Source organism: Crocodylus siamensis, chromosome 8 (assembly GCF_052110815.1).
Source record: "Crocodylus siamensis isolate JL-2025a chromosome 8, ASM5211081v1, whole genome shotgun sequence".
NCBI classification, from domain to species: domain Eukaryota; kingdom Metazoa; phylum Chordata; order Crocodylia; family Crocodylidae; genus Crocodylus; species Crocodylus siamensis.
Genome location: NC_143402.1, coordinates 113,213 through 136,181, shown reverse-complemented (window position 1 = coordinate 136,181; position 22,969 = coordinate 113,213). Strand labels below are relative to the sequence as shown.

Here is a 22,969-nt window from a genome sequence, read left to right as displayed (position 1 = left end):
CTTGTGTCTTGAGCTTCTAACACTCCCAGTTTGCTCCTGTACATCAGACATCAGTGCTGCAGGGAGCATGAGGCTTTATGGGGGAGGGAATTCAAAAGGAGGGTGTAGATGGAGCTGTGGCATAGTAGAGAGGCAGAAGAACCATCCATGCTCCCCGGAAAGAAAAGGCAGGCCAGCACCTTCTAGAGCTCTTTTCCTGATCTGGTATGGGAACAAGCGTTTCAGACCAGAACTTCATGTGACATTTGACTGAAGGGAGGAGAAGTGCTTTTAGCTTCTGCCACTGTATCTTAGCCGTGACCTTGTATTTTTCACATACAGGTAACTTACTGCAGACTGTCAGTGCTCTTGTCAGCAATGTTTGAGCAGTGACTGAATTGGGTTGTGGAGAAATGTGACATGCATGCTGGCAGGACAGGGTGGCTGGTGGGTGAGGAATTGCATACTCTGCACAAGGGACAGGCAGGATATAAGACCTGCTATACTGTGTCAGGCCAAAGTCCATCAAGCCCAGGGTTTGATCAGCTTCACTGGCAAGTAGCAGGTGTTTTAGAGGAAGGGTATAAGATGTGGCTTATTTGTACAGCAGGATGATCCCTGTCCTACCCTCCCTGTTACCAGAAGCCCTAGTTTTAGGGGTGTCTTGAGTGTGGGATTACTTGTGTTTAATATGGGCCTGTCCTTCAGAAATCAATTTCTAATCCCTTTGTCAACCCGGTTCTGCTATTGGCCTCCACACTGTCCTGTGGCAGTTAGTCCCATAAGTTAATTGTGCACTGTGTAAAACATTGGGGGCCAACCTTTTTGGCAGGGGTGCCACCGCGCACCCTCCCCAAGCGCCACTCTGCTTTCCTTTTTCTGCCCGATTTGCTCTGCTTCTTGCCCTGTGCTCCCTGCCCCATTTGCTGCTTTGCTTTCTGTTTCCTGCCACATCTGCTTCTGTGTTGCCTGTCCCCTCCCCAATCAGCCACAGGCAGTGTCTGGCACGTGTGCTGCAGATGGGTGATCCCTGGTGTAAAAAATACTTCCTTTTTTGTTTTAAACCTGCTGCCTGGTGAAGCTGCAGTGTGAGATGAAGAATCTGACTCCACTCAGACTGAGGAGGTGGCAGCTGGGAAAACTGCTTCAGTTTCTGCTCTCTCTTGAGATAGGGTGCCCAAAATTGAACACATGACTTATCCTGACTTGTAAGAACACTTCATTATAGAATGGTCCAGTATGTTGCAATATAATGATTTTGTTTGCTTTCTTAGTCAACTTTGCACATTAAGTGGGTTTTTTGAACTGAGCTTATCAAAATAACAGTCAAGTTGCACCCTGTCTGGTACTGATATCCCCTCTCTGAATTAAAGGCTGCTTGGCTTGGAGTGGAAAGAGTACAGTATTTCATTCCTTTCAGCACTGCAGAGCTTCCAGCTAGCAGCAGCCATTTTGCTGCAGTATAATGTTTTTTGGGATTGCAGTCATAATGCTAAGGTTCCCCCAGGGCAGATGCTGGGAGTTGTTCTCCACTGAGCTTTGAATTGTGGTTTAGCAGGTGGCAGAAATGCCTTAATGTTGTGTGTTCTCTTCTACAGGCCTGAACCGTAGTGGCTCTTTGCTCAATCCACCCATTCCACTTTCACAGAAACCCAGCATTGCAGGGGTTCTGGGCATCGCAAAGAGCAAAGAGAAGCAGCCCCCTGAGCAACAAGGTAACAGGGCTTGGGTCTGTCAGTGGCAGGGTATGAGAGACTGGGCTCCGTGTCAAGGGTGGGAGGGTCCTGCAGTGATCCTGACCTGTGGGTCAGAGCTGTGTCCTGCTGACTTCCAAATCCTGTGCAGAGCCTCTCTCTGTGGAAGAACATAAGTACCAGACTGGGTCATACCAGTGGTGCATGTTGTCCAGTATCCTGTTTGCAGCTGTGGCAGGACTAGGTTTAGAGGGAGAGCACTGAGCTGGATGTCTGTAGAGCACTGCTGCTCAACCTTTTATGCCTTGCAGGCAGATGAATGGTACAGAGCCAGCACACAGACCAGATTAGGACTCATGATGTCTCTGTCCAGGCCCCAGTTGGTTTCACACCACCCAGATTGGCACTGTGTGCCCTGTCTAGTGTGCAGGGCTATGTTATCTGTCCTGTGGGACTCCCCACAGGTTCAGAAATTTGGCAGCAGGGTGTTGCAATTAGCTATCACTGCTACCCTGCCGCCAAATTTTCAGACTGCGGTGAGACGTGTGCCAGATCTGGCCTGTGGGCCACGGGTTGAGCACCACGGAACTAGAGCAGGGGTGGGCAAAATATGGCCTGTGGGCCAGATCTGGCCTATGAAGGGGCTTTGTCCGGCCTGCGACAGGTCCTTTGGTCCCGCCTGGCCCAGGCACCATACTGCCATGATGTGTTCTGCCTCCCCCTTTCTAGGCAGCTGTGTCTAGGCAGCCCAGGTGGCAGCAGCTCCTTCCAGCTGCTGCTGCTGCTGGCTGCAGCCTTGTGGTACTGGCAGGGACCCACGCACAGCCCCGATCCACCTTGTGTCTGCTGTGGATTTGCTTGCTCACACTGAACAGGTGCAGCAGTGGCAGCACTGGTGGGGCAGAAGTGTGCTTGGCACGAGGGCAAGTGGACCCTTCGCCTCACCGCTGGCCAGCACTTCCTGAAGCAACCAGGCTCCAGGTGGCTGCTGCAGGAAGTGCTGGGCAGCAGTTGGGGGCGGGGAGGGTTTCCCCCCACGGCGCCAGTGCTGAGCACACTTGTGCCCCACTGGTGCTGCTGTTTCTGTAGCTGTTCATAACGAGCAGGTGAGTCTGCAGCAAGTGCAGGGCGGGTTGGAGCTCTGCCTGTATCTCCGCCAGTACCATGGGGCTAGGGCCAGCAGCTGCTGCTGCCTAGAAAGGCAGTCCAGCTGCGGAGCTGCCCCAGCCCCTCTGTGTGCCCATACAGTGGCAGGACCTGCCACAGCTGGTTGTTGCAGAGCAGGCACGAGGTGGCCCAGGTTGGGACTGTGCACACATCTGGATGATTTTGCTCTTGCCAGAAGAGCAGGCTGCGGTGGGGCTGGGGCTGTGTGCTCTTGGCAGTGGCAGGGAGGTGCCACAGGGCACGTTGGCTCCAGGCTGTTGTGGGGTGGGGGCCAGTGCAGTGGGCTTCTATGTATATCCTACCATACCCACAAACCCTCCTCCCCCCACCCGCCACACACATACTGCATCCACCCGCACCCTCCACACATGAACCCCTCCCGTATACCTATGTGCCTTTGGAGTGAGCCCCGCTCACTGCTGCCTGCGCGCACCCCACAAGCCCCATACCCACCCACCCACCCTTCACCACATACATACACAACCACACTCACGCCCGCAGGTGTCGCCCACAAACCCCATACACCACCACCTCCACATCCCATGCAATATACAAGTGTAAGACTTCATTTTGAGCTGGTATGCAGTCACTTCCATATACACAATGCAAACGCACACAAATCAGGTCAAAAATATTTTTTTTAAATAAAATTAAAATACGTTATTGTGGATTTTTTATTTTTTTGTATCTAATTTGGGTTTTTTTCGATTTCAAGATGGCAAACCCCCTTCCCAAAAGAAGTATTTCTGGGGCAAGGGGAGGGACTTCTGCTGGCAGAGGGCAGGGTTTAGAGGGTGGGACTTCGGTCCCAAGATGGTGACCTGGGGGCAGGGCACCTGTTGGGGGTGGGGGGGCCTACCGTCGTGGCCCTTGACAGCTTGCTAAAACTCGTTATGCAGCCATCCAGCCAAAATAATTGCCTGTCCCTGATCTAGGGTGATCCAGGGGCTCCCAACCTTTCTACGTTGTGGCTTGGCAAACTGCGGACCGGAAGTCACGGCAGACTGGCAAACTGCAGACCAGCAGTGACCAGCATACTGTGGGCAGGCAGCCAACCCTTTTTTATACTCAATATACTCAGTATAAGAAAGGGTTGGCTGCCAGTCCTCAGTATGACGGTCATTTCCAGTCCGTGGTTTGCCGATCCACGGTCATTTCTCTCCTGCAGACTGGTACTGGGCCATAGTCCAGTGGGTTGGGAACCACTGGCCTATTCAAACCCCCCGTACCCCCCGATAACCACCATTATTGGTTCAGAGGTACCAGAGAATTCATCCAGCGATTTATCCAGTCCCTCTTTGAACCTGGCTGTGCTATCTGCTTCTACCACTCACTGGCAGTGAATTCCATGAGCTAATGACATGTTGTGTAAAAGGTGTTTTCCCTTGTGGCAAGTTTAAAACTAACTACTTGGGTTCACAGACTTCATGATTTCACTTCTGTTATATCCCCCTCAGCCTTCTCCTTTCCAAACTGAAGAGTCCTAGGTTTTTTACCTTTTCCTGGTATGGCCACTGCTCCATGCCCCAATCATTTTGGCAGCCCTTCTCTATCTTTTCTAATTCTATATCCTGTTTAAGATGGGCCCAGAGCACAATGTAGCCAAGATGTGGGTGCATTTATGGACTGGTGCAATGGCATGGGGGATGTTCTCTGTTTTGCTTTCTATTCCCTTAATGATGCCCAACATGTTATTGGCTTTTTTTTGGTTGCTGCTACACACTGAGCTGATGTTTTTATAGAGCTGTACGCAGTGACTGCAAGGTTTCCTTTCTGAGTCATAACAGCTAGTTCAGAACCCAGCACTGTGTATATTGAGTTGAAGTGTTGATTTTCCCCAGGTGCGTTACCTTGCACTTGTCAGCACTGAAGTTCATCTGCCACTTTTTTGCCCACTTGCTTAGCTTGGTGAGACCTTTCTGTGGCTCTTCTCCATCCGCTTGGGGCTTGACTGCCCAGAATAATTAGGCATTGTCTACAAACTTGGAGAGAACAGTGTACTCCCCCATTTCAAGGTCATTGATGAAAATGTTGAACAAAATTGAGGCCAGCACAAATCCCAGTGGGACCCCACTTTTGACTTCCTTGCATCCTGAAATGTCACTGAAGTGCCCTATCCTTTGCTTACTACCATTTAATTAGCTTGCAGTTCATGAAAGAATCTTCCCTCCAATCCCATGGTATCACAGGGTTTTTTTTTCGGTTTTTTTTAAAGCCTTTGAGGGGTCTTGTCGAATGTTTTTTTGAAAGTCCAAATAATATTCTGTCACCTGGATCCCCCTTGTCCATGTGCTTGTTGACACCCCCAAAGAACTCCAGTGGGTTGGTAAGGCAGGGTTTCTCTTTACAAAAAGCTTGCTCTCAGAGCACAAAACCCATTTCTCTTAGAGAATCGCCTTTGGCCTCATCAAGCAAAGCCCCTGGGAGCTCTTCAGGAATATTTTTTTTCAGGTGTGCTTGTGCTGACTATAGTGCAAAGTTCTGTTTGGTTTGCTTTGCCGTTGGGAGGCCCAAACCCAAGAGCCTCAAAGGAGGGATGATCAGAGAGAACTGATGTGGGGCAGGGGTACTGAGTTGGGAATCTACAAGGATCCTTGCTGTAGAGTGCAGAGCCCTCAAAAATCTCATCTCGCTGTCTTTGCAGTTACTCTAGATGAAGATAAACCCTGGTACTCCATTTTCCCTATTGATAATGAGGAGTTGGTATATGGCCGCTGGGAAGACAATATCATTTGGGATGATCAGGCAATGGAAACATGCTTGGATCCTCCAGTATTGACGCTTGATCCGAATGATGAGAACATCATCCTGGGTACGTTTATGGCATTAGCCCATTGTGTCTGTTTATCTCGCTTTTCCTTGTTTCACCCTTGTGTATCTATCTTCAGGTCAGCTAGGATGAGTAAGGAATGAAGACTACGTGTTGGTGGGTGGCGGATGCTAATGGGAACATGGGTGGTGTAGAATACCTTGGGCTTGTTCTAGAGGGATGAAAGTGGAAGCATGGGACTATAGTTGTACTTCAGGGACTTTTTAGCATTATTTTGGGGGTAGACTTGTCTCCTGTTTAAAGATTTCTGAAGACTTTTCACAAATGATTCCAGAGCTGTCAAGAGATAACTGAAAACTGTAATTGATAGCCCTGATAACTGTGGTATGTGCGCTTCTAATGCCACATTTGAACCATGAGTTGAAAGCAAAAGCAAACCAAAGCACATTTAATAAATGAAAGGCTGAGGCAGAAATTACATTTGTCGCATGATTGGCCCCTTGAAATTGCTGTACCCAGACAGAAGAATGGTTGCAGAGCCCTCTGATTGCAGGACAAATTAACTCTCATTGTATGAGGATTTGAATGAAGCTACTCCTAAGTGGAATGACTTAGTTAATTTCTGTCTGCTCACTCCAGCAGCTGTCTCTGGATGGGAGGGTGAGAAGGCAGGGGAGGGAAGTCCCTTCCGGGGGTTTCTCAGCTCCACTGGAATGGTGGGAGGGCAGTGCATTGGAGCCCCTCAGCTTGGAGGGGGTGTCCAGTTAACCTGCCCCCTCCCTTATCCAACAGGGCTGAGAGAACCCTAGAACAGCCTCTCTCTTCTGCCTTCTACCCCTTCCCATCCAGAGAGTGTGGAGCCTGGGGAAGATGCAGCCTGTCTCCATGGATTGGCTCCAAATTGGAACCGATCCTCTGCCCTCCTGATCCAATGGCTAATGCCTGTTGGATTGGGAGGATAGCTCTTACTCATGGCAGTTTTTATGAATCACCATGAATTAAATCCCAGGAGCTGCGCTTCAGTCCGCACCTAAAATGATTCTGCCTCCTTGTGTCTTTCCTCCTAAATGGTAGCTGCCCTAGGCTTACTTTTGAGGGAACAAAGAGAAGGAAACTATAGCCTGCCTTGTCATTGTCCCTTGCAGAACCCTCAAGCACCTCAGAGACTCTGAGAACCGTCCCTTAGGTTGCAAAAACTACATTAAGAAGCAGGGTTTCTTCTATAGGATGGGCCTTTTTGCTATTTCACTACATGTTGGGCTCCATGAATCTTCTCTGAAAGAATGTAAATCAGCTCTGGCATTTGTTTGAAAGATCCTGAAAGAGCAGCTCTTTGTGCTCTGGGAGGTTCATTCCTTGCAGTGTCAAAGTTGATTTTTATGGTGGGAAGTAGTAGGATCCTTTCGGGAGATGAACAAATGGTAAGAGGTTTTCAGAAGCAGTTCTCATTTCTTTATACATGAGAAATTGTGCTAATGGTATGGGAATCCTAGGAGCAGTGTTGCGACTGTTCTGTGTGTTCTATATTCTTCTTATAGAAATTCCTGATGAAAAGGAAGAGATGACTTTGAATTCACCCTCCAAGGAGAACAAGAAGGAATCTTCTTTGAAGAAGAGTCGGATCCTGTTGGGGAAAACAGGTGTCATCAAGGAAGAACCACAACAGGTCAGCATGAGACTTGGGATTTGTGGCTAGGAGTGAGCTGGGAAGAACAATTCTGATTCATAGTTTGCTTTTTTTTTTTTTTTTTAATGGTGTTAAATCAGAATATGTCTCAGCCGGAGGTGAAGGATCCCTGGAACCTCTCCAATGATGAGTTTTACTATCCCAAACAGCAGGGCCTTCGAGGAACTTTTGGAGGCAATATCATCCAGGTACTAGCCAGCATTCCCTCTAAGTTGCGTGTGTGGATGGCTGTGCACAATAAAAAATGATGCTGCACAATAACTTTTTAATGCCATGTGCATAGTGGCGTACCGACAGGGTGGGGGGCAGTAGCGGGCCATGGGCCCCCGGACGCTGGCCTGGGGGGGGGAGAAGGGGGAGAACGCCCAGTGCCATAGCAAGGGGGTGCCAACGCTTCCCCCGCTACCGCTGCTGGCTTGACGTCCGGCCGCCTGCCACCTGCCCCGACCCGGCCACAGGCTGCTGCGGGAGGTGAGGAGGGGCAGGCACGCTGAGATACCCGCACACTCCCAGCCAGGATTGCTCACGGATCACTAAACCTTAGAGGGAACATTGATAGTAGCAATGTGATGCTGGATGCAGAGTGGAAGGAACAATGTTTCATCCTCAGTAGAAACCTGTTGTGGTTTGGAGCTGCCTGCACAGAGGTGCTCAGGAGAATCTGTCTGAATTGTATTTAGATGTGAATTCCAAACAGATTTGAGTGTCCACACAGGAAGTTAATGCTGTGTAACTAAAGCAGTTAGTTTGGGTAAATATTCCTGAGTGTCCACACGTACACAAGCCCTTAACAGACTCTGTGCCCGCAGAATCACTGAAGTAAATCACCCTGATGTACCTCTCTCAGATTTTCATTGTTCAGCCAATGATCTGTTTCCTTCTTCTCAGACTCCAGGATTGTTACATTTCCTGTGTTCTGTCAATAAAGTAGTACCTCCCTAATTGTACCATGCCAGTCCTACCCTGAGTTAAACAAATCCATCTGTTTAGAGCAAGGGTGGGCAAAATACAGCCCATGGGCTGGATCTGGCCCTCCAACTAATTGGATCCAGCCTGCAACAGGTGCCCACCAATTGATTGCATCTGGCCCATGGTGCTCCTTATGGGGTTGAGCCCTGCCTGGGGCAGCCTGTGCCATATTCCCACCTGCCCCTGGCCAGTACGCACAGCTTCCCAGTGGGGCTGCTCTTGGTGTGGCTGCAGCTGCCAGGATACTGCTTGGCTTCCTCCTCCGGCCCCTGCTGTGATGGTCCAGACAACGGGCAGTGAGGGGAAGCTGTGGGGATGTGTGCTGGGCAGCAGGTTCCCTGCCAAGTCAGGGTGGGAGGGAAACTTAAGCTGAGCAGTTTCCACTCTACTCAAAAGAGCATAAATCAAAAATTATTTTTTGAAACAAATCTGTTATAATAGATAGTTGACTTTTTTTAGTATACAATTTGTTTTTATTTATAATTTATTAAAATGATATCTTCCGATAGATTTTGTGTGCAGCCCTCTACAGCTTGCCAAAACTGGTTTAGCAGCCCTCCAGCTGAAATGATTACCCACCCCTGGTTTAGAGTAATTTTTTCTAGATCTTAGGATGTTGATACCCTATTTTTGTTGCTAATGAGACCATTTCATCTGATGTGGAGATTATTAGATGTTAGTTAGACATTAGTACATTAGTCACCCCATGTCTATAGAAAGGCAAAGTTGTGATTTGGGTCATAAGATCCCAGCTAGTTTCCCAGAAATGCAGGGAAAATGTATGCATTCCTAAAAGTCCTCTTTCTCTCATATGCATGGTGGAGGCTGGAGCGTGGCATCTGTATTGAGCTCAATGTCCTGAGTCTGTGTTTCTGTCTTGGACCAGCATTCTATCCCTGCAGTGGAGCTTCGCCAGCCATTCTTCCCCACTCATATGGGTCCTATGAAGCTTCGACAATTTCATCGCCCTCCGCTGAAAAAATACTCTTTTGGGGCCTTGTCCCAGCCGGGACCCCATGCTGTGCAACCACTGCTGAAACATATTAAGAAGAAAGCCAAGGTAAAGCCCAAGGAAATCAAGATCCTACCATGGCAGATATTTGGCTGCTTGTTTCCCTGATGACATCTCTTGCCCCACACACAGATGAGAGAGCAGGAACGGCAGGCTTCAGGAGGCGGCGAGATGTTTTTCATGCGCACACCGCAGGACTTGACTGGCAAGGATGGTGACCTCATTCTGGCTGAGTACAGTGAGGAAAATGCCCCTTTAATGATGCAGGTTGGCATGGCAACAAAGATAAAGAATTACTACAAACGGGTAAGTACAAAGTTTATTGTTCAGGCACCGTTTCCTGTCTGTTGTTGGGTGCTGACTGCACCTGCTTTGCTTTTTACAGAAACCTGGCAAGGATCCTGGAGCCCCAGACTGCAAATATGGAGAGACTGTTTACTGTCACACATCTCCCTTCCTGGGATCCCTGCACCCAGGCCAGTTACTGCAGGTGAGGTGGAGGTGTGGGGGGGAGGGCAGGGGCTGGTCTTGATCTTTCTGGATCTACCAGCCAGCTGTAGAGGGTGGCAAAGCTCTGTGGTGGAAATCTCCCTTTCAGTCCATTTGTCCCTAGGTTGGAAGGGCCCTTGGGAAGTCATGTAGTCCACCCCTTTGCTCCAAGGAAGGATCAACACTACCTAAGCAGTTTCTAACCTGTTCTTAACTTCCAGCATGGAGATTCTTCCACCTCCGTGGGTGTGAGCTACTCTAGCCCTTAACTGTCCCTGCTTTCTTAATGTGCTTAATGGTTTTAGTTTATGAGAGGTTGGGGTGAGTGTGCTGTAGTTCTCTTTGGATAAATGTCTGCCTGTAAATGCAGGAGACTGGACTCAGTGGCACAGGAGACTCCCATCTCTCTGGTCTTATTTTCCTAAGCTAAATTACTGTCATTTTCATCCACATTCCAGCAACTGAGCTTAAAAATTGGAAGACCTACCAGATGCCAGTTATTGCAAGAGGGACTCATCCGTGTCTGCTGGTTAACTGGGCTAGAAGCTGTCATTGAGAAAACTGTGGTTGCAGTAGGATGAGGAAAGATTGGAGAGTCTTAGACCCCAGTACTGTAGTGAGAACCACCTGGTGACGGAACTTGTGACAAATTGTATTGTTGACATGTCTGGCTAACATTTGACTGGTTTTGCTGTAGCAGCCTTGTGGGCCTGCAGTGTATGAAAAGAAAGTTGGCAAAAGATCTGGGCAGGGAAGCAAGATGCAGGCATGCAGATTTTAAACCATGATCCCCTGGGCCAAGAGTTAAGCCATGTGCTGTTTTCAGAATAAATCCCCCTGCCCAGTCCATTCCCTAGATCTTTCTCCAGCTTGATGCCCGTGTCACACTTCTCCCTCTCTCCAGGCAGATGTGCAGCTCATTCAGAAGACAGACATTTGTATACAAGTAGCAGACCTAGGCAGTTGGCTCTCTATGGGCAAGTAGGCCTTCAGGAAGCAAATGGGGAAATAAGAGTGGCTTGTGGGGGTCCCAATCCATGCAAGGGTAAGGTTTGGAGAAGTCTAACAAGTGAAGTGACAAAACTGGTGTTGTAGATAGAGATGTTGGGTGGGAGGGGGAGTGGTGGTATATAAAGATAAATAGGGAAGGGGTTCAGCTTGCTTTCCTTTATTTTCATGACACTGAGTCTGTTCCCATCTGTCTTCCCCTCTGAGCTCCTTTTTCTCTATGCAGTCTTACTTCCTCAGTATCTGAGTATGATGTTCTGTCCTTGCTTCTCACTGGAACTTCTCCACTTTCAAGCTTTGCACTTACCTGCCTCGTCCCCAGGCTTGGAATCATCTCCCTTTTCTGTCTGCCAAGTGCCTTTTCTGTTACTACTTCAAAATTCCTCCCGAAAGCCCAGTCTAAGGAATTTTTTGCATTTTGTTTTCGGATCTTCCCGTATCTTAATTAGTCCATGTCTTTGCCCTGAAGCAGGGCACATGTCTCCTTTTTGTACATGTTTATATATCATGCATTTAATGTTTATGGGGACTATAAGGATGACTATCTTGCTGATCCTTTTTCAAGACTTTTGTTTGTTGCAAAATCTCTGATGCCTGATTTTCAAACTTTGGTTTATTTCTTTGTTAGGCATTTGAAAACAACCTCTTTCGGGCTCCTATCTATCTGCATAAGATGCCAGAAACTGATTTCCTCATAATTCGGACCCGACAAGGCTATTACGTTCGGGAACTGGTGGACATCTTTGTTGTTGGTCAGGAGTGCCCTCTTTTTGAAGTTCCAGGTCCTAACTCTAAACGGGCTAATACTCACATCAGAGATTTTCTTCAGGTATGTCCTAGATGTGTCATTTCAGTAAGTAATCCTCGGAGAGAGTGCATGAGCTGGGCTCAGGCTTATTAGGAGAGCCCTGCACTGTGGCGCTCTTTGTCTGTGCTATGCCTGCGTGAGAACACAGTATAAAAGACACTTTAGTTAAGTAATTTTATTTAATCAATTACCTATCAAGTTCTCATGGCTCTTTGCATTGTTGTTCTTTAGGTAAAGTTCAGCTTGGGAGACTTATTATCAACATAAGTTTTAAATCCCTCTTTGGCTAATTGGCGGGGGGGAAAGCAAGAAATTATACAATGCAAAATAAATATGGTTATTTCCAGACTCTGGAATAGACTCTTAGAGGGGGTGGTGTAGGCACCTACCTTGGAGATCTTCAAAAGGAGACTGGATGCATACCTTGCTGGAATTATTTTGGCCACGTGTGCATCAGCTGATTGGGGCTCCTCTGTGTGCTTGAGGCTGGGAGCACTCAGCAGCTGACTGCTGCTCACAGCTTTCAGGACACAGCGGCGTCAAGGGATTCAGTGTGGTTCCCAGCCTCAGGGGCACAATCAGCTGCCTCTCCCAGCCTCCAGGGTGCATTGGAGCCTGGAAATGCAGCTCTGCACTCCAGCCTTGGGTGTATCTGAATGTTTAACTCCTATGGGAAGTTTAGGTTCAATATGAGGCAAAACTTTCTCAGGAGGAGGGTGGTGAAGCACTGGAATGGGCTACCTAGAGAGGTGGTAGAATCTCCATCTGTGGAGGCTTTTAAGGCCTGGGTAGACAAAGCCCTGGCTGGGATGATCTAGTTGGGGTCGATCCTGCTTTGAGCAGGCAGTTGGATTAGATGTGATTTCCTGAGGTCCCTTCCAACCTTAATTTTCTGTGATTGTGTGTGCTTGGAGACCTGCTGTGCCATAGTGGCTGGGAGTAGCAGCTGATCAGAGCTCCCATGTATCGTGGCAGGAAGCACGATTGTTGGAATTGTCTATTGGATCCCATGGTGCCTTTAACTGAATGTCTGCTGGGACTTGTGTCCATGCATATTGTGTGCTTTCTCAGTTTAGGCAGGTCATGTTAAGGTATTTCCAAAATGATACGGCTTATTGTCTGTTCTGTTGTGGTATTGGACAAAGTATTCAGGATATCTTGTAGTTTTTGGGTTCTGTTTAACAATCTGCTTATGCAAGTTCCTTTCCATAGCCTTCCCCCCCCTCCCCCCACCCCTTATGGCATACCTTTTGGTTAGCTTTGCATACCTCTGCTTTCTGTAAACTGATCTTTCTGTCAGTACTGTCAGCATAAATGTCCCACAGAAGGTTCCTTATAATTTAGGTAGTCCTTCCATATAATCTCCTTACACTTTTGATGTGTTTTTTATTCTAGTAATTCATTATGAAGAAACATTAAAAGTGTTTGTCAATGCCAATAACATGTAACAGTTTCATAGTAGCTAGGGTCAGGAGGGACCTGAACAGATCATCTAGCCTGACCCCCATTATTTATTAGGTGAGATGATAATATATGTCTCTTGCCTTGTATCTTAAGCTGGTATCAGTGTGCTATGCCTCTCGCTTGATCCTGAACATTTTGGCTGGATTTCCTTTAAAAAATGTTCAGTTCTCAACAGCTGCTCAATATGTAAATTGAGCATATCACCTTTTTAAATAAATAACTTCATTATACCTTTTGTTAATTTGGGGTTCTTTTATTGATTACATTTCTAACACACAAACCATCAGTTGAACTATTTTCATTACTTATCAGGTTACTCCATCAGGAAAGCTTTCTTAAATTTCAGGCAGTTATCCTATTGCCTTTTTTTATTTTATGTAGAACTGACACCTTTTAGGACCTATCGCATTTCGGCAGCACATATACTAAAATTGACACCTTTTTAGGACCTATTGCGTTTGATACCTTTAATGTACTATGCATCTCCTTGTATTATAAAGTGCTTAGTATACTAATTAGAAAAGGTAAGAAGTTGCTTCATCATCAGATAACGGTATCTTGTTACATTTTCTAGCTTGTTGTTGCTATTGCATAACCATAAACTTCCTGTGGAATGCAGAGGCAAGGATTTCTTAGGGTGATATCTTTTAATTATTGTTTCGAATCACCCTAATAAATCCTTGCCTCTTCCATCATTTCTGCACCTGACTACAACATCACTCTTATACTATCTGGGACACGGAAGCATCTTTGCCTCATTAATTTGACAAACGCTTTGGAAGCCCAGATTTGAATGTAACCTGTAATCGCTGGTGTATATGCTGTTAACTGCACAAACATGATTACAGTTAAAGAATACTAGTATTGCAATGGCCAGCGTGTGGAAGTTGAGTCCAGGATTTAGCCACCTTGTGTGTGTACACTATAATAAAATGTTTAGATTCATGATTTGATCACATACATTTTTTCTATTTGACACCTTTGTCATTTGGTGCCCACAAACTTCAGAGCTCATTTAATGAGCAATAAATCAATATTTTGTTTTAATCTTTTTTTAGTGCATGGCCTCTAAGCATATTTAATTAATACTATTCAAGTCCCTCACTGAAGACGGCATTTTTCATTGACTCTTGATCTTTTCTTTGGTGCTTCTTGTTAAGTTTGAGTATCATAAATATTGATGAATGTATTTTCATAATAACCCTGGAATGTGCAGAGGTTTTGTATCCCCATTTTACAAAACTGGCATTGAAGAGAATAAGGTAAAACATTTCCATTAATTTTTGGTATCTCATTTAGAGTATGTAGGAACCTTTTTTTTACCCTTTGAGTAGTTAGCAGTTGATGGGTTCGTAGCACAGCTTCCATTGACTTCTGTGCTATTAGTGATGGCTAAGCACTTTTGTAAATCAGGTGCCAGCATATTAGTTTGAGACATAGGAAATCGGGAACATATGGATGACCAGATGTGAGAGAACCTTGTAGCAGAGGCAGGGATAGAATCCAGTTCTTTGGGACTATCTATACTTTCCCCAGAGCCTGATGAAGGGCCTTTGAGCCCGAAAGCTTGCCTGAAAGGATAATTATTTTGCCATTTCCCAGTTAGTCTAATAAAAGGTATCATTTTGGAGCCAAGAGTTCTAGATTTTTGTAGTTCTTTGGGACAGCATTCATATACTTTGCCCAGGAAACTACTTTACAGACAGTAGCCTCGTTAACTGCAAACCTGGTTCATCTCCCGAGTGCGCTTCCATCCTAGGTAGCGAATGAAACAAAAGACTTATAGGAAAAAATATAGCATGCGCTTATATAATTGCGGCATATCACTGCATGGGTACAAAAGGGCCAGATCAAGGCAGCAAAGGTAATATTAATTCTTGCATTTTTGAGTTTATGAATGCATGACTTTGCTGCATTAAGAAACATCCAAGTTGCAGTATTTGTGACTAATATCCCAAATGTTTAAAAAAACATCCAGAAGAACAGGAATTGTTTTTTCCTTGCATGTTTCATTAGCAAGAGAGAGCCTTTAGATTAACAGTTTGACATTTGCTAATGGAGCAACTGATTGCAGTATCTGGATTGTGGTCCAACAGTTATGCTGAGCATGAGGTGTAAGCTTTGCCAGTGGGTTTCACAGAGATTTTTGACACAGTGTAGCCAGGAAAAGATCTGTACTGGTTAGAGATGCTTCTCCCTTATAGCCTGCTTTGGGTCTGTGTCTCTTCAGCTGTTCCCCATGCACCCTGTTCTAGTCTTAGACTCTCCCTCTCTGAGCCTCTGTTTCAAGCGTCCCACCTTCTGTTGTTATCTGTCTTTTTTTCTCATTATGTCCCAAACTGTCTCCCAGTATTGACACTTCCTCTTTCCTAGTTCTTCCTTCTGTGGTGCCTGCACTTGATTTGAGTCATGTTGCTTTGTTCCTTCCAGGTGCTGGGAGCTAGTAAAACTGGCTGGCATTGATAGATGAGATTTGTGCCAGCACCACACAATGGAAAGATAGCTGCTAGGAAGTTCTACTCAATTCCTGCAGTTATGGATTGGAGCACACCTAATGTGGGCAGTCTTCTTAGGGAATTTAGCTGTTAGGCTAACAGGTCCCTACTTGGCATGTGTAAACTGATTATTTTCAGAGGCTTATAGTTTGCCCAAATTGGGGTGCCTCTTCATGGGAAGAGTAAAAACTTACCGTATTTACATAAGACCCCCCCCAATTATTAGGATTCTGTACATAGAAAATTTATAAATTTGTTCTAATTTTCCATCTATAGAATCTAAATCCTAGATTCATAGATTGTAAGGGTCTGAAAGGGACCTTGCAAGATCATCGGCTCCAGCCCTTGTGCGCTAGGCAGAAAGAAAACCGGGGCCAGGTGATTTTTTTTAAAGGGTCATCTTAAATTTGTCCCTATTACTACTGCAGCAGGGAAAGCAGTGGTAGGAGGGGGCAGGCAGTGTGGAGGATGGGGGGAGAAGGGCAGGCAGCTTGCTTCTGCCCCACTTCTTCCCAACTCCTCTCCCATGCCACTTCTGCCCCCTGCAGCCTCAGGCCTCCTTGAAACCCCCATCTCACTTGGCTCTAGAGCCGCTGCCCCTCCTGCCTGTTACCACTTACCTTTGCTGTGGTGCTGGCAGGCTCCATCTCCATGGGTCGAGGGCTTGAAGCTGTGGTGTGGGAGAGGCAGGATTAAGCATACATTGTTAAAATTTTGGCAAAGCAGCCAAAAATGCGCTTTTACGGGAAATTTCAGGAAGCCTAAAAGAAATAACGTTGCTAGCACTGCCTGTAATAAAATTAAGCGAGCTGTTTCTTCACTACAGAAATCATACCAGGATTTTTCTGGCTTGGTTTTCTAGGTTTTCATTTATCGCTTGTTCTGGAAGAGCAGAGACCGGCCTCGAAGAATTCGCATGGAAGATATCAAAAAGGCATTTCCTTCTCACTCCGAGAGCAGCATTCGAAAGCGATTGAAACTCTGTGCTGACTTCAAACGTACAGGTCAGTTAGAGAATTCCACGTAGAGAACTATTTGCCCATCAGGGTCACCTTCTCTGTCTGCTGTTCCCTTTTTCTCTTGCAGGAAACTGTGGAAAGCCAACCTCTTTCTAGAAGGATACTCTATATATACTTTCATTTGCTTAAAATGTGAATTATGGAACATCTGCCATGTGAGAACAGGCTGAAAAGGGCTTGAGTTCTTCAGCATGGGGGAGATGATGGAGGGGATATGATACAGTCATGAACTATGTGAATAAGGAAGTAATATTACTGTGTCTCACAATACACATTCTAGGACATACCTGGTGAATACATCCACCAGTAGGTTTAAACCACACAAACCAAAGTACCTTTTTATGTAATGCATAATTAATATGTAGAACTTTACCATACAATGCTAATAACATAACCCAGGGGTTGTCAACCTGGGCACACGTACCCCTGGGGGCACTTAGGAAGGCCCCAGGGGGTACGTGGTGGAGGTGCAGAGAAGCGGGAGCACTTGGGAAGCAGTGCTCTGGACTGCTGCTGGAGGCCCCAAGGGTTACGTGGCAGTGGTGGCACGCAGCAGCACGTGCCACTGCTTCCTGAGTACCCCCATTTCTCACACCTCCACCGTGTACTCCCTGGGCCCTACCACTCTGGAGGTGCGGAGAAGTGGGGGTACTCAGCTGTCAGCACTGTGCTCCCCCCCCCCCCCATATTAAAAAAGGTTGAAAACCCCTGGCATAACCCGTCTCAAAAAAGGATTAGGTGTGTTTAAGGGAAAGACTAATCCAAACACAAATGCAGAATGGGAAATATAACTGGCTCAATGGCAGCATTGCTAAGAAAGGTTAGACGTTTTGGTGGATCACAGACTCGTCATGTGACAGCTTCTTCAACATAGCATTATATCTAAGACATGGGAGGTGATTGCCATTTCATGGAGCCACTGGTTAGGCTTCACCCAGTGTACTGTATACAGTTTTGGGCTGTCGGGAAGGATGTGGAGAAGATTTCATAGACATTAGGGCTGGAAGGGACCTCGGGAGATCATCGAGTCCAGCCCCCTGCCCAAAGGGCAGGAAGTCAGCTGGGGTCATAGGATCCCAGCAAGTTAAGCATCCAATTTACTCTTGAAGATGTTCAGTGTAGGTGCTTGAACCACCTCCGCTGGGCAGACTGTTCCAGACCTTGGGGGCTAGGACAGTAAAGAAATTCTTTCTTATATCCAGCCTGAAACGGTCTTGCAGGAGTTTGTGACCGTTCGACCTCGTCATCCCTTGGGGCGCTCTGGTGAACAGACGTTCCCCGAGATCCTGGTGGTCACCCCGATAAACTTATAGGAGGCCATCAGATCACCCCTGAGCCTGCGCTTTTCCAGGCTAAAGAGTCCCATGGCTCTCAGCCTGTCATCGTAAGATCTGTTTTCCTGACCTCTGATCATGCGCGTGGCTCTCCTCTGGACTCTCTCAAGCTTCTCCACATCCTTTTTGAATTGTGGAGCCCAAAACTGGACGCGGTACTCCAGCTGCGGCCTCACCAAGGCCGAGTACAAGGGGAGAATGACGTCCCGGGATTTGCTCGAGAAGCATCTATGGATGCACGCCAGCATTTTGGTCGCTTTACTAGCCGCAGCATCGCATTGGAGGCTCATGTTCATCTTGTGGTCAATGATGACCCCCAAGTCTCTTTCTTCTGTAGTGCTAACCAACGTAGCACTGCCGAGCCTATAAGGGTGCTGCAGGTTTTTCCTCCCAAGGTGGAGAACCTTGCATTTTTCGGTGTTAAACACCATCAGGTTCTCGTCTGCCCATTTGCTGAGCTTGTCCAGGTCAGCCTGGATCACCCGCCTATCTTCTGGCGTGGATGCTTTGCCCCAAAGTTTGGTGTCATCGGCGAACTTGGCCAGTCCACTCCTAACTCCAACGTCCACATTGTTAATGAAGATGTTGAACAGTATGGGTCCCAGGACAGAGCCTTGAGGGACCCCACTGGTCACAGGGCACCACGATGAGTGACTGCCATCAGTCACAACCCTCTGGGTCCGACCACGAAGCCAATTTCCCAGCCAGCGGATCGTGGTGGAGCCAAGGCCACAACTGGGCAGTTTGGCCAAGAGGTGATCATGGGATACCAGATCAAAAGCTTTTTTGAAGTCAAGATATATGACATCAATCTCTTCTCCCTCGTCCAGGTGACAGGTCACCTGGTCATAGAAGGAAATGAGATTGGTCAAACAAGACCTACCCGCAACAAACCCGTGCTGGCTATCCCTTAGGATGTTAGCCTGGGCCAGTCCCTCAAGGATGGCCTCCTTAATAAACTTTTCTAAGATCTTCCCCAGGATGGAAGTCAGGCTAATGGGCCTGTAGTTAGCCGGATCCACTCTCCTCCCTTTCTTGAAGATCGGCACCACATTGGCCTTCTTCCCGTCTTCGGGCACTACACCAGAGCGCCAGGAGTTTTCAAAGACCCGTGCCAGGGGCTGGGCTATGACGCTCGCCAGCTCCTTGAGTACCCTGGGGTGCAGATTGTCAGGGCCGGCTGACTTGAAGGTGTCCAGCTTCTTAAGGTGTTCCTTCACGACGTCAGCGTTGATGGAGGGTAGGGGATCCCCATCACCTGCATCTCCCTGTCCCATAGCAGGCATGGGCGTCCTGTGGGACTGATGAAAGACTGACGCGAAGTACCCATTTAATAGGTTGGCTTTTTCCTGGGCGTCAGTTGTCAGTTGCCCCATCTGGTTTAGCAGGGGTCCAACATTGCCCTTGCTTTTCCTCCGGCTCCCCACATATCTGAAAAAGGACTTTTTGTTGTCCTTGATGCCTGAAGCTAGTTGGAGTTCAGTTGCAGCCTTGGCTTTCCTGGTTTGGTCCCTGCAGGACCGGACCAGCGTGGAGTAATCCTCCTTGGAGGTGAATCCCGTCCTCCATCCTTTGTAGGCTTTCCTTTTTAGCCACAGTAGGTCCGCTAGGTCTCTGGAGAGCCAGGGGGGCTGCTGTGCCTTCTTGCTGCCTTTCCTCCGTGTTGGAATAGATTTAGCTTGTGCATTGAGGATCGCTTCCTTGAGAAGCAACCACTCTTCTTGAACTCCCAACTCCCTGGGGTCATGGTCCCTGAGGGCCTGACCGACTAGCCTCTTGAGCTTGTCAAAGTCGGCTTTTCTGAAGTCAAGGACTTCTGTGTTGCTGACTGACTTGCCAGCTTTACGGCGGATGGTGAAGGTGATCAGCTCGTGGTCGCTGTCACCCAGCTTCCCATGGATCACTAGGTTGCCGATTAGGTCGTCCCCCGTAGCCAGTACCAGGTCAAGCAGCGCTTTGCCTCTCGTTGTCCCATAGACTTCTTGAGTCAGGTAGAGGTCATCCACGCACGAGAGAAAGCTTTGCGCCCGCTCAGATTTAGCTGAGCGATCTTCCCACGAGATGTCCGGGTAATTGAAGTCACCCATGACAACCAAGGTCCTGGAGCAAGCGGCCTCAGTCAGTTCCCGGGCGAAGTCCTGGTCAAGCTTGGGACTTTGAGTGGGAGGTCTGTAGTAGACTCCCACCGTTGTGTCCCCTGTGCCGAATTCCCCACGAATTTTTACCCAGAGGGTCTCTAGGTGTCCATGCTGGTCGCCAACATCAGCTTGCAGGGACATGTAGCTTTCCTTCACATAGAGAGCTTCACCCCCGCCCCTTTTGTCAGCACGATCCCTCCTGTACAGGGTATAGCCCTCTATACCCGTGGTCCAGTCATGGGTGGAGTCCCACCAGGTCTTCATTATCCCAATGACATCATATTTCTTTGCACTGAGCAGGAGGATGAGCTCGTCCTGCTTGTTGCTCAGGCTCCTGGCATTAGTGTACAGGCAGGCAAGTGTGCCCTTGGGGGCTCTTGCCTTGCCCACAGATTGTGCCAGGGCTGGGGCAGGGGTGGGCTCCCTTAAGTGCCTTGGTCCGCTGGCTTTGCAAGGGCCGTTCAGCGGGCCAGCAGGGGCAGTAGTCCCCCCATCCCTCAGCAGGCTTAGTTTAAAGCCCGGTGGAGCAGGTCAGCCAGCCTGGCTGAGAAGAGCCTCCTCCCCAGGGGGAGAGGTGGAGGCCATCTCTTCCCAGCAGCTCGCTGCCTCTCTCTCTCCAAAGAGTGGGCTGTGGTCATGGAAGCCAAAGCCTTCCCGATAACACCAGCGCCGCAGTCTTTGGTTCACCGCATGGATCCTCCTCTCCCTCCTCAGCCCATAGCCCGAGACTGGGAGGATCGACAAAAACACCACCTGAGCTCCCAGACCCCTAAGCCCCGCTCCCAACTCCCTGTAGCGCCTCATGACCTGGCTGGGGGTGCTCCGAGCCATGTCATTGGTGCCCACATGAATCAGGAGCATGGGGTAGTGGTCTGTGGGCCGGAGGAGCTCTGGGATCCTCTCCGCAATGTCTCGGATGCGGGCCCCTGGGAAGCAGCAGACTTCCCGGGCTAAGGGGTCGGGGCGGCAGATTGCCCCCTCAGTGCCCCGCAGGATGGAGTCTCCCACAACAAACACTTTACGCTCTGTCTTGGGGAGAGCGGGGCCAGTAGCTGCAGTCGAGCCTGGGCTGCCTGCGGGAGCTGGCAACTGCGTGGGCTCTGCTGGGGCTGCAAGAGGTGCGAACCTGTTGCTATGCTCCAGCGGGGCGGGGCCTTGGTGCGGCGGGCCTTGGGGCCCTTGACCACCTCGGTCCATGCCCCTGACTGGGCAGAGTGGGAGGTCCCAGAGTCCTCCTTAGTTGCGGAGGTGAAGTAGGTGGATAACAAATGATCAGGAACTTGGGAGACAAGCTTTATGAGAAGAGGTTGAGAGAATCGGGCATGTTTGGCTTGGGGAAAAGGCAAGTAAGTGTCGGGGAGGGCACAATAGCAGTCTTCAAATATCTGAAAAGCTGCAGTAAAAAATGGAGTACATTTTATTATTTGCTGCAGGATGCAAAGCAGTGTTTTGGGGTTTTGGTTTTTTTTTTAGTGCAGCAAAATAAATTTAGATTAGATAGCAGGAGAAATATTCTTACTGTTAGAACAGTGGGGCAGTGGGACAGACTGCCCTGGGAAGTTGTGGAATCTTTTTTCTTGGAGGCTGGATCAGCATTGTATCAGCATTGCTCAGGGATGATTCCTGTGTTTGTGCAGGGGATTGAACTGGGTAACCCTTAAGGTTCTTTCCAGCCCTATGATTCTGTGGAGGATTGGTTCCTTGGGGCCATCAAATGTGGCAGTTAGGATCTGCATGTGGTCCGAAAGAAAGCAGGTGAGCATCGTATCTAAGGGACTCCAGGTGAATCCATTCCAATCCGGCTGTTAATTCCTGTGTCCTTCTGTTAACTGCTTTGTTTATTCCTATTGATATCTTCATCCCACCTTTTTGTCTCTTAGCGGTGTCCCCTTTCTTTTGCATTTAAGTTCCTCTCTATTTTAAATATTTTTCTTTCTGCCAGTCCATTCATAGTATCTGACCAACTAGGCTGTGAGGCAGGGTGAAGCTCTAAGGTACCACTTGCCCTGCTTTCTGCTTGGTCCTGAGAGAAGTTCTTGGTGTGTTAGAGGCATAGTATATCTTACCATCGAGTACAAGTTCTGGCAGTCTGAGTCAGGCACATACCATGCAGGAAATTATACTACTTTTGTTCTTTCACCTTGTAGGGGGTGAGTTCTACTTTTCACCAGCCAGGCCCCTCCAGGCAACCATCTAAGATAGGAGTGATGCCGTTTGGATATAGCTCATGTATTGCGTGGGATGCTGTATTGAATATGAAACTGATATTGTGAGGAAGGAGTGGGGATAGGTCAGTGATTTTTATCTAGGAAGTTTTGATCACAAAAGCAAAGGAAAGGAAATGAAATGAAACAACCAACCTGACTCTCAACCTAATGATACATCTTGAAGGCAGTGGACTTGCATTTGTTCTGCCTGTGGTTGTTGCAGTTAGGTTCTGAGAACTGCAATGTAGCCAAGATGATGTCATCTGGCACCAGCAGAAATGTCCCCAGTGTTGGATCACTCTTTTTCAGGGATGGACTCAAATTGGTGGGTGTTGAAACCAGACTTCAGATTACCAACAGAGGAGGAGATCAGAGCAATGGTGTCACCGGAACAGTGCTGTGCCTATTACAGCATGATTTCAGCAGAGCAGCGACTGAAAGTGAGCATTGCTTGCCGGCAGTATATACCAGTGACTAGATAAGTTGCTGGCAAGTAGCCCTTTTTAGAGGATGAAGTACGGGGGCCACCTAGGCTGGGGCAAACTTTGCCAGGCAGTAGAGTATAGCATTTGAGAGACAGCTAGTGTTAGATTCCTTTTCTTTCCTGTTTCTTTAGCCTGTCCCTCAACTGATTTTTCCTGAAGAATTGCCCATTAGTGAGGAGAGAACCCAGAAATTACCAAAGAAAGTAGAGGCCTGCTTGCCCTTGCAGCTCTTTGTACAGCTCAT

General features: G+C 47.9%; 1 protein-coding gene across 3 annotated transcripts in view; it reads left to right on the top strand.

Annotated features, from left to right (window-relative positions):
• The window catches only part of TAF1 (TATA-box binding protein associated factor 1), a 60,932-nt gene that overhangs the window by 10,373 nt on the left and 27,590 nt on the right, over nucleotides 1-22,969 (top strand). For all 3 annotated transcript variants that reach the window (XM_090061725.1, XM_090061724.1, XM_090061726.1), the window contains exons 9-18: nucleotides 1,578-1,694; nucleotides 5,485-5,652; nucleotides 7,149-7,276; nucleotides 7,378-7,485; nucleotides 9,153-9,326; nucleotides 9,411-9,584; nucleotides 9,664-9,768; nucleotides 11,404-11,604; nucleotides 16,405-16,546; nucleotides 22,550-22,680. In XM_090061725.1, the coding sequence (XP_089917851.1) occupies nucleotides 1,578-1,694; nucleotides 5,485-5,652; nucleotides 7,149-7,276; nucleotides 7,378-7,485; nucleotides 9,153-9,326; nucleotides 9,411-9,584; nucleotides 9,664-9,768; nucleotides 11,404-11,604; nucleotides 16,405-16,546; nucleotides 22,550-22,680 (1,448 nt within the window). The remainder of the gene's footprint in view (nucleotides 1-1,577; nucleotides 1,695-5,484; nucleotides 5,653-7,148; nucleotides 7,277-7,377; nucleotides 7,486-9,152; nucleotides 9,327-9,410; nucleotides 9,585-9,663; nucleotides 9,769-11,403; nucleotides 11,605-16,404; nucleotides 16,547-22,549; nucleotides 22,681-22,969) is intronic.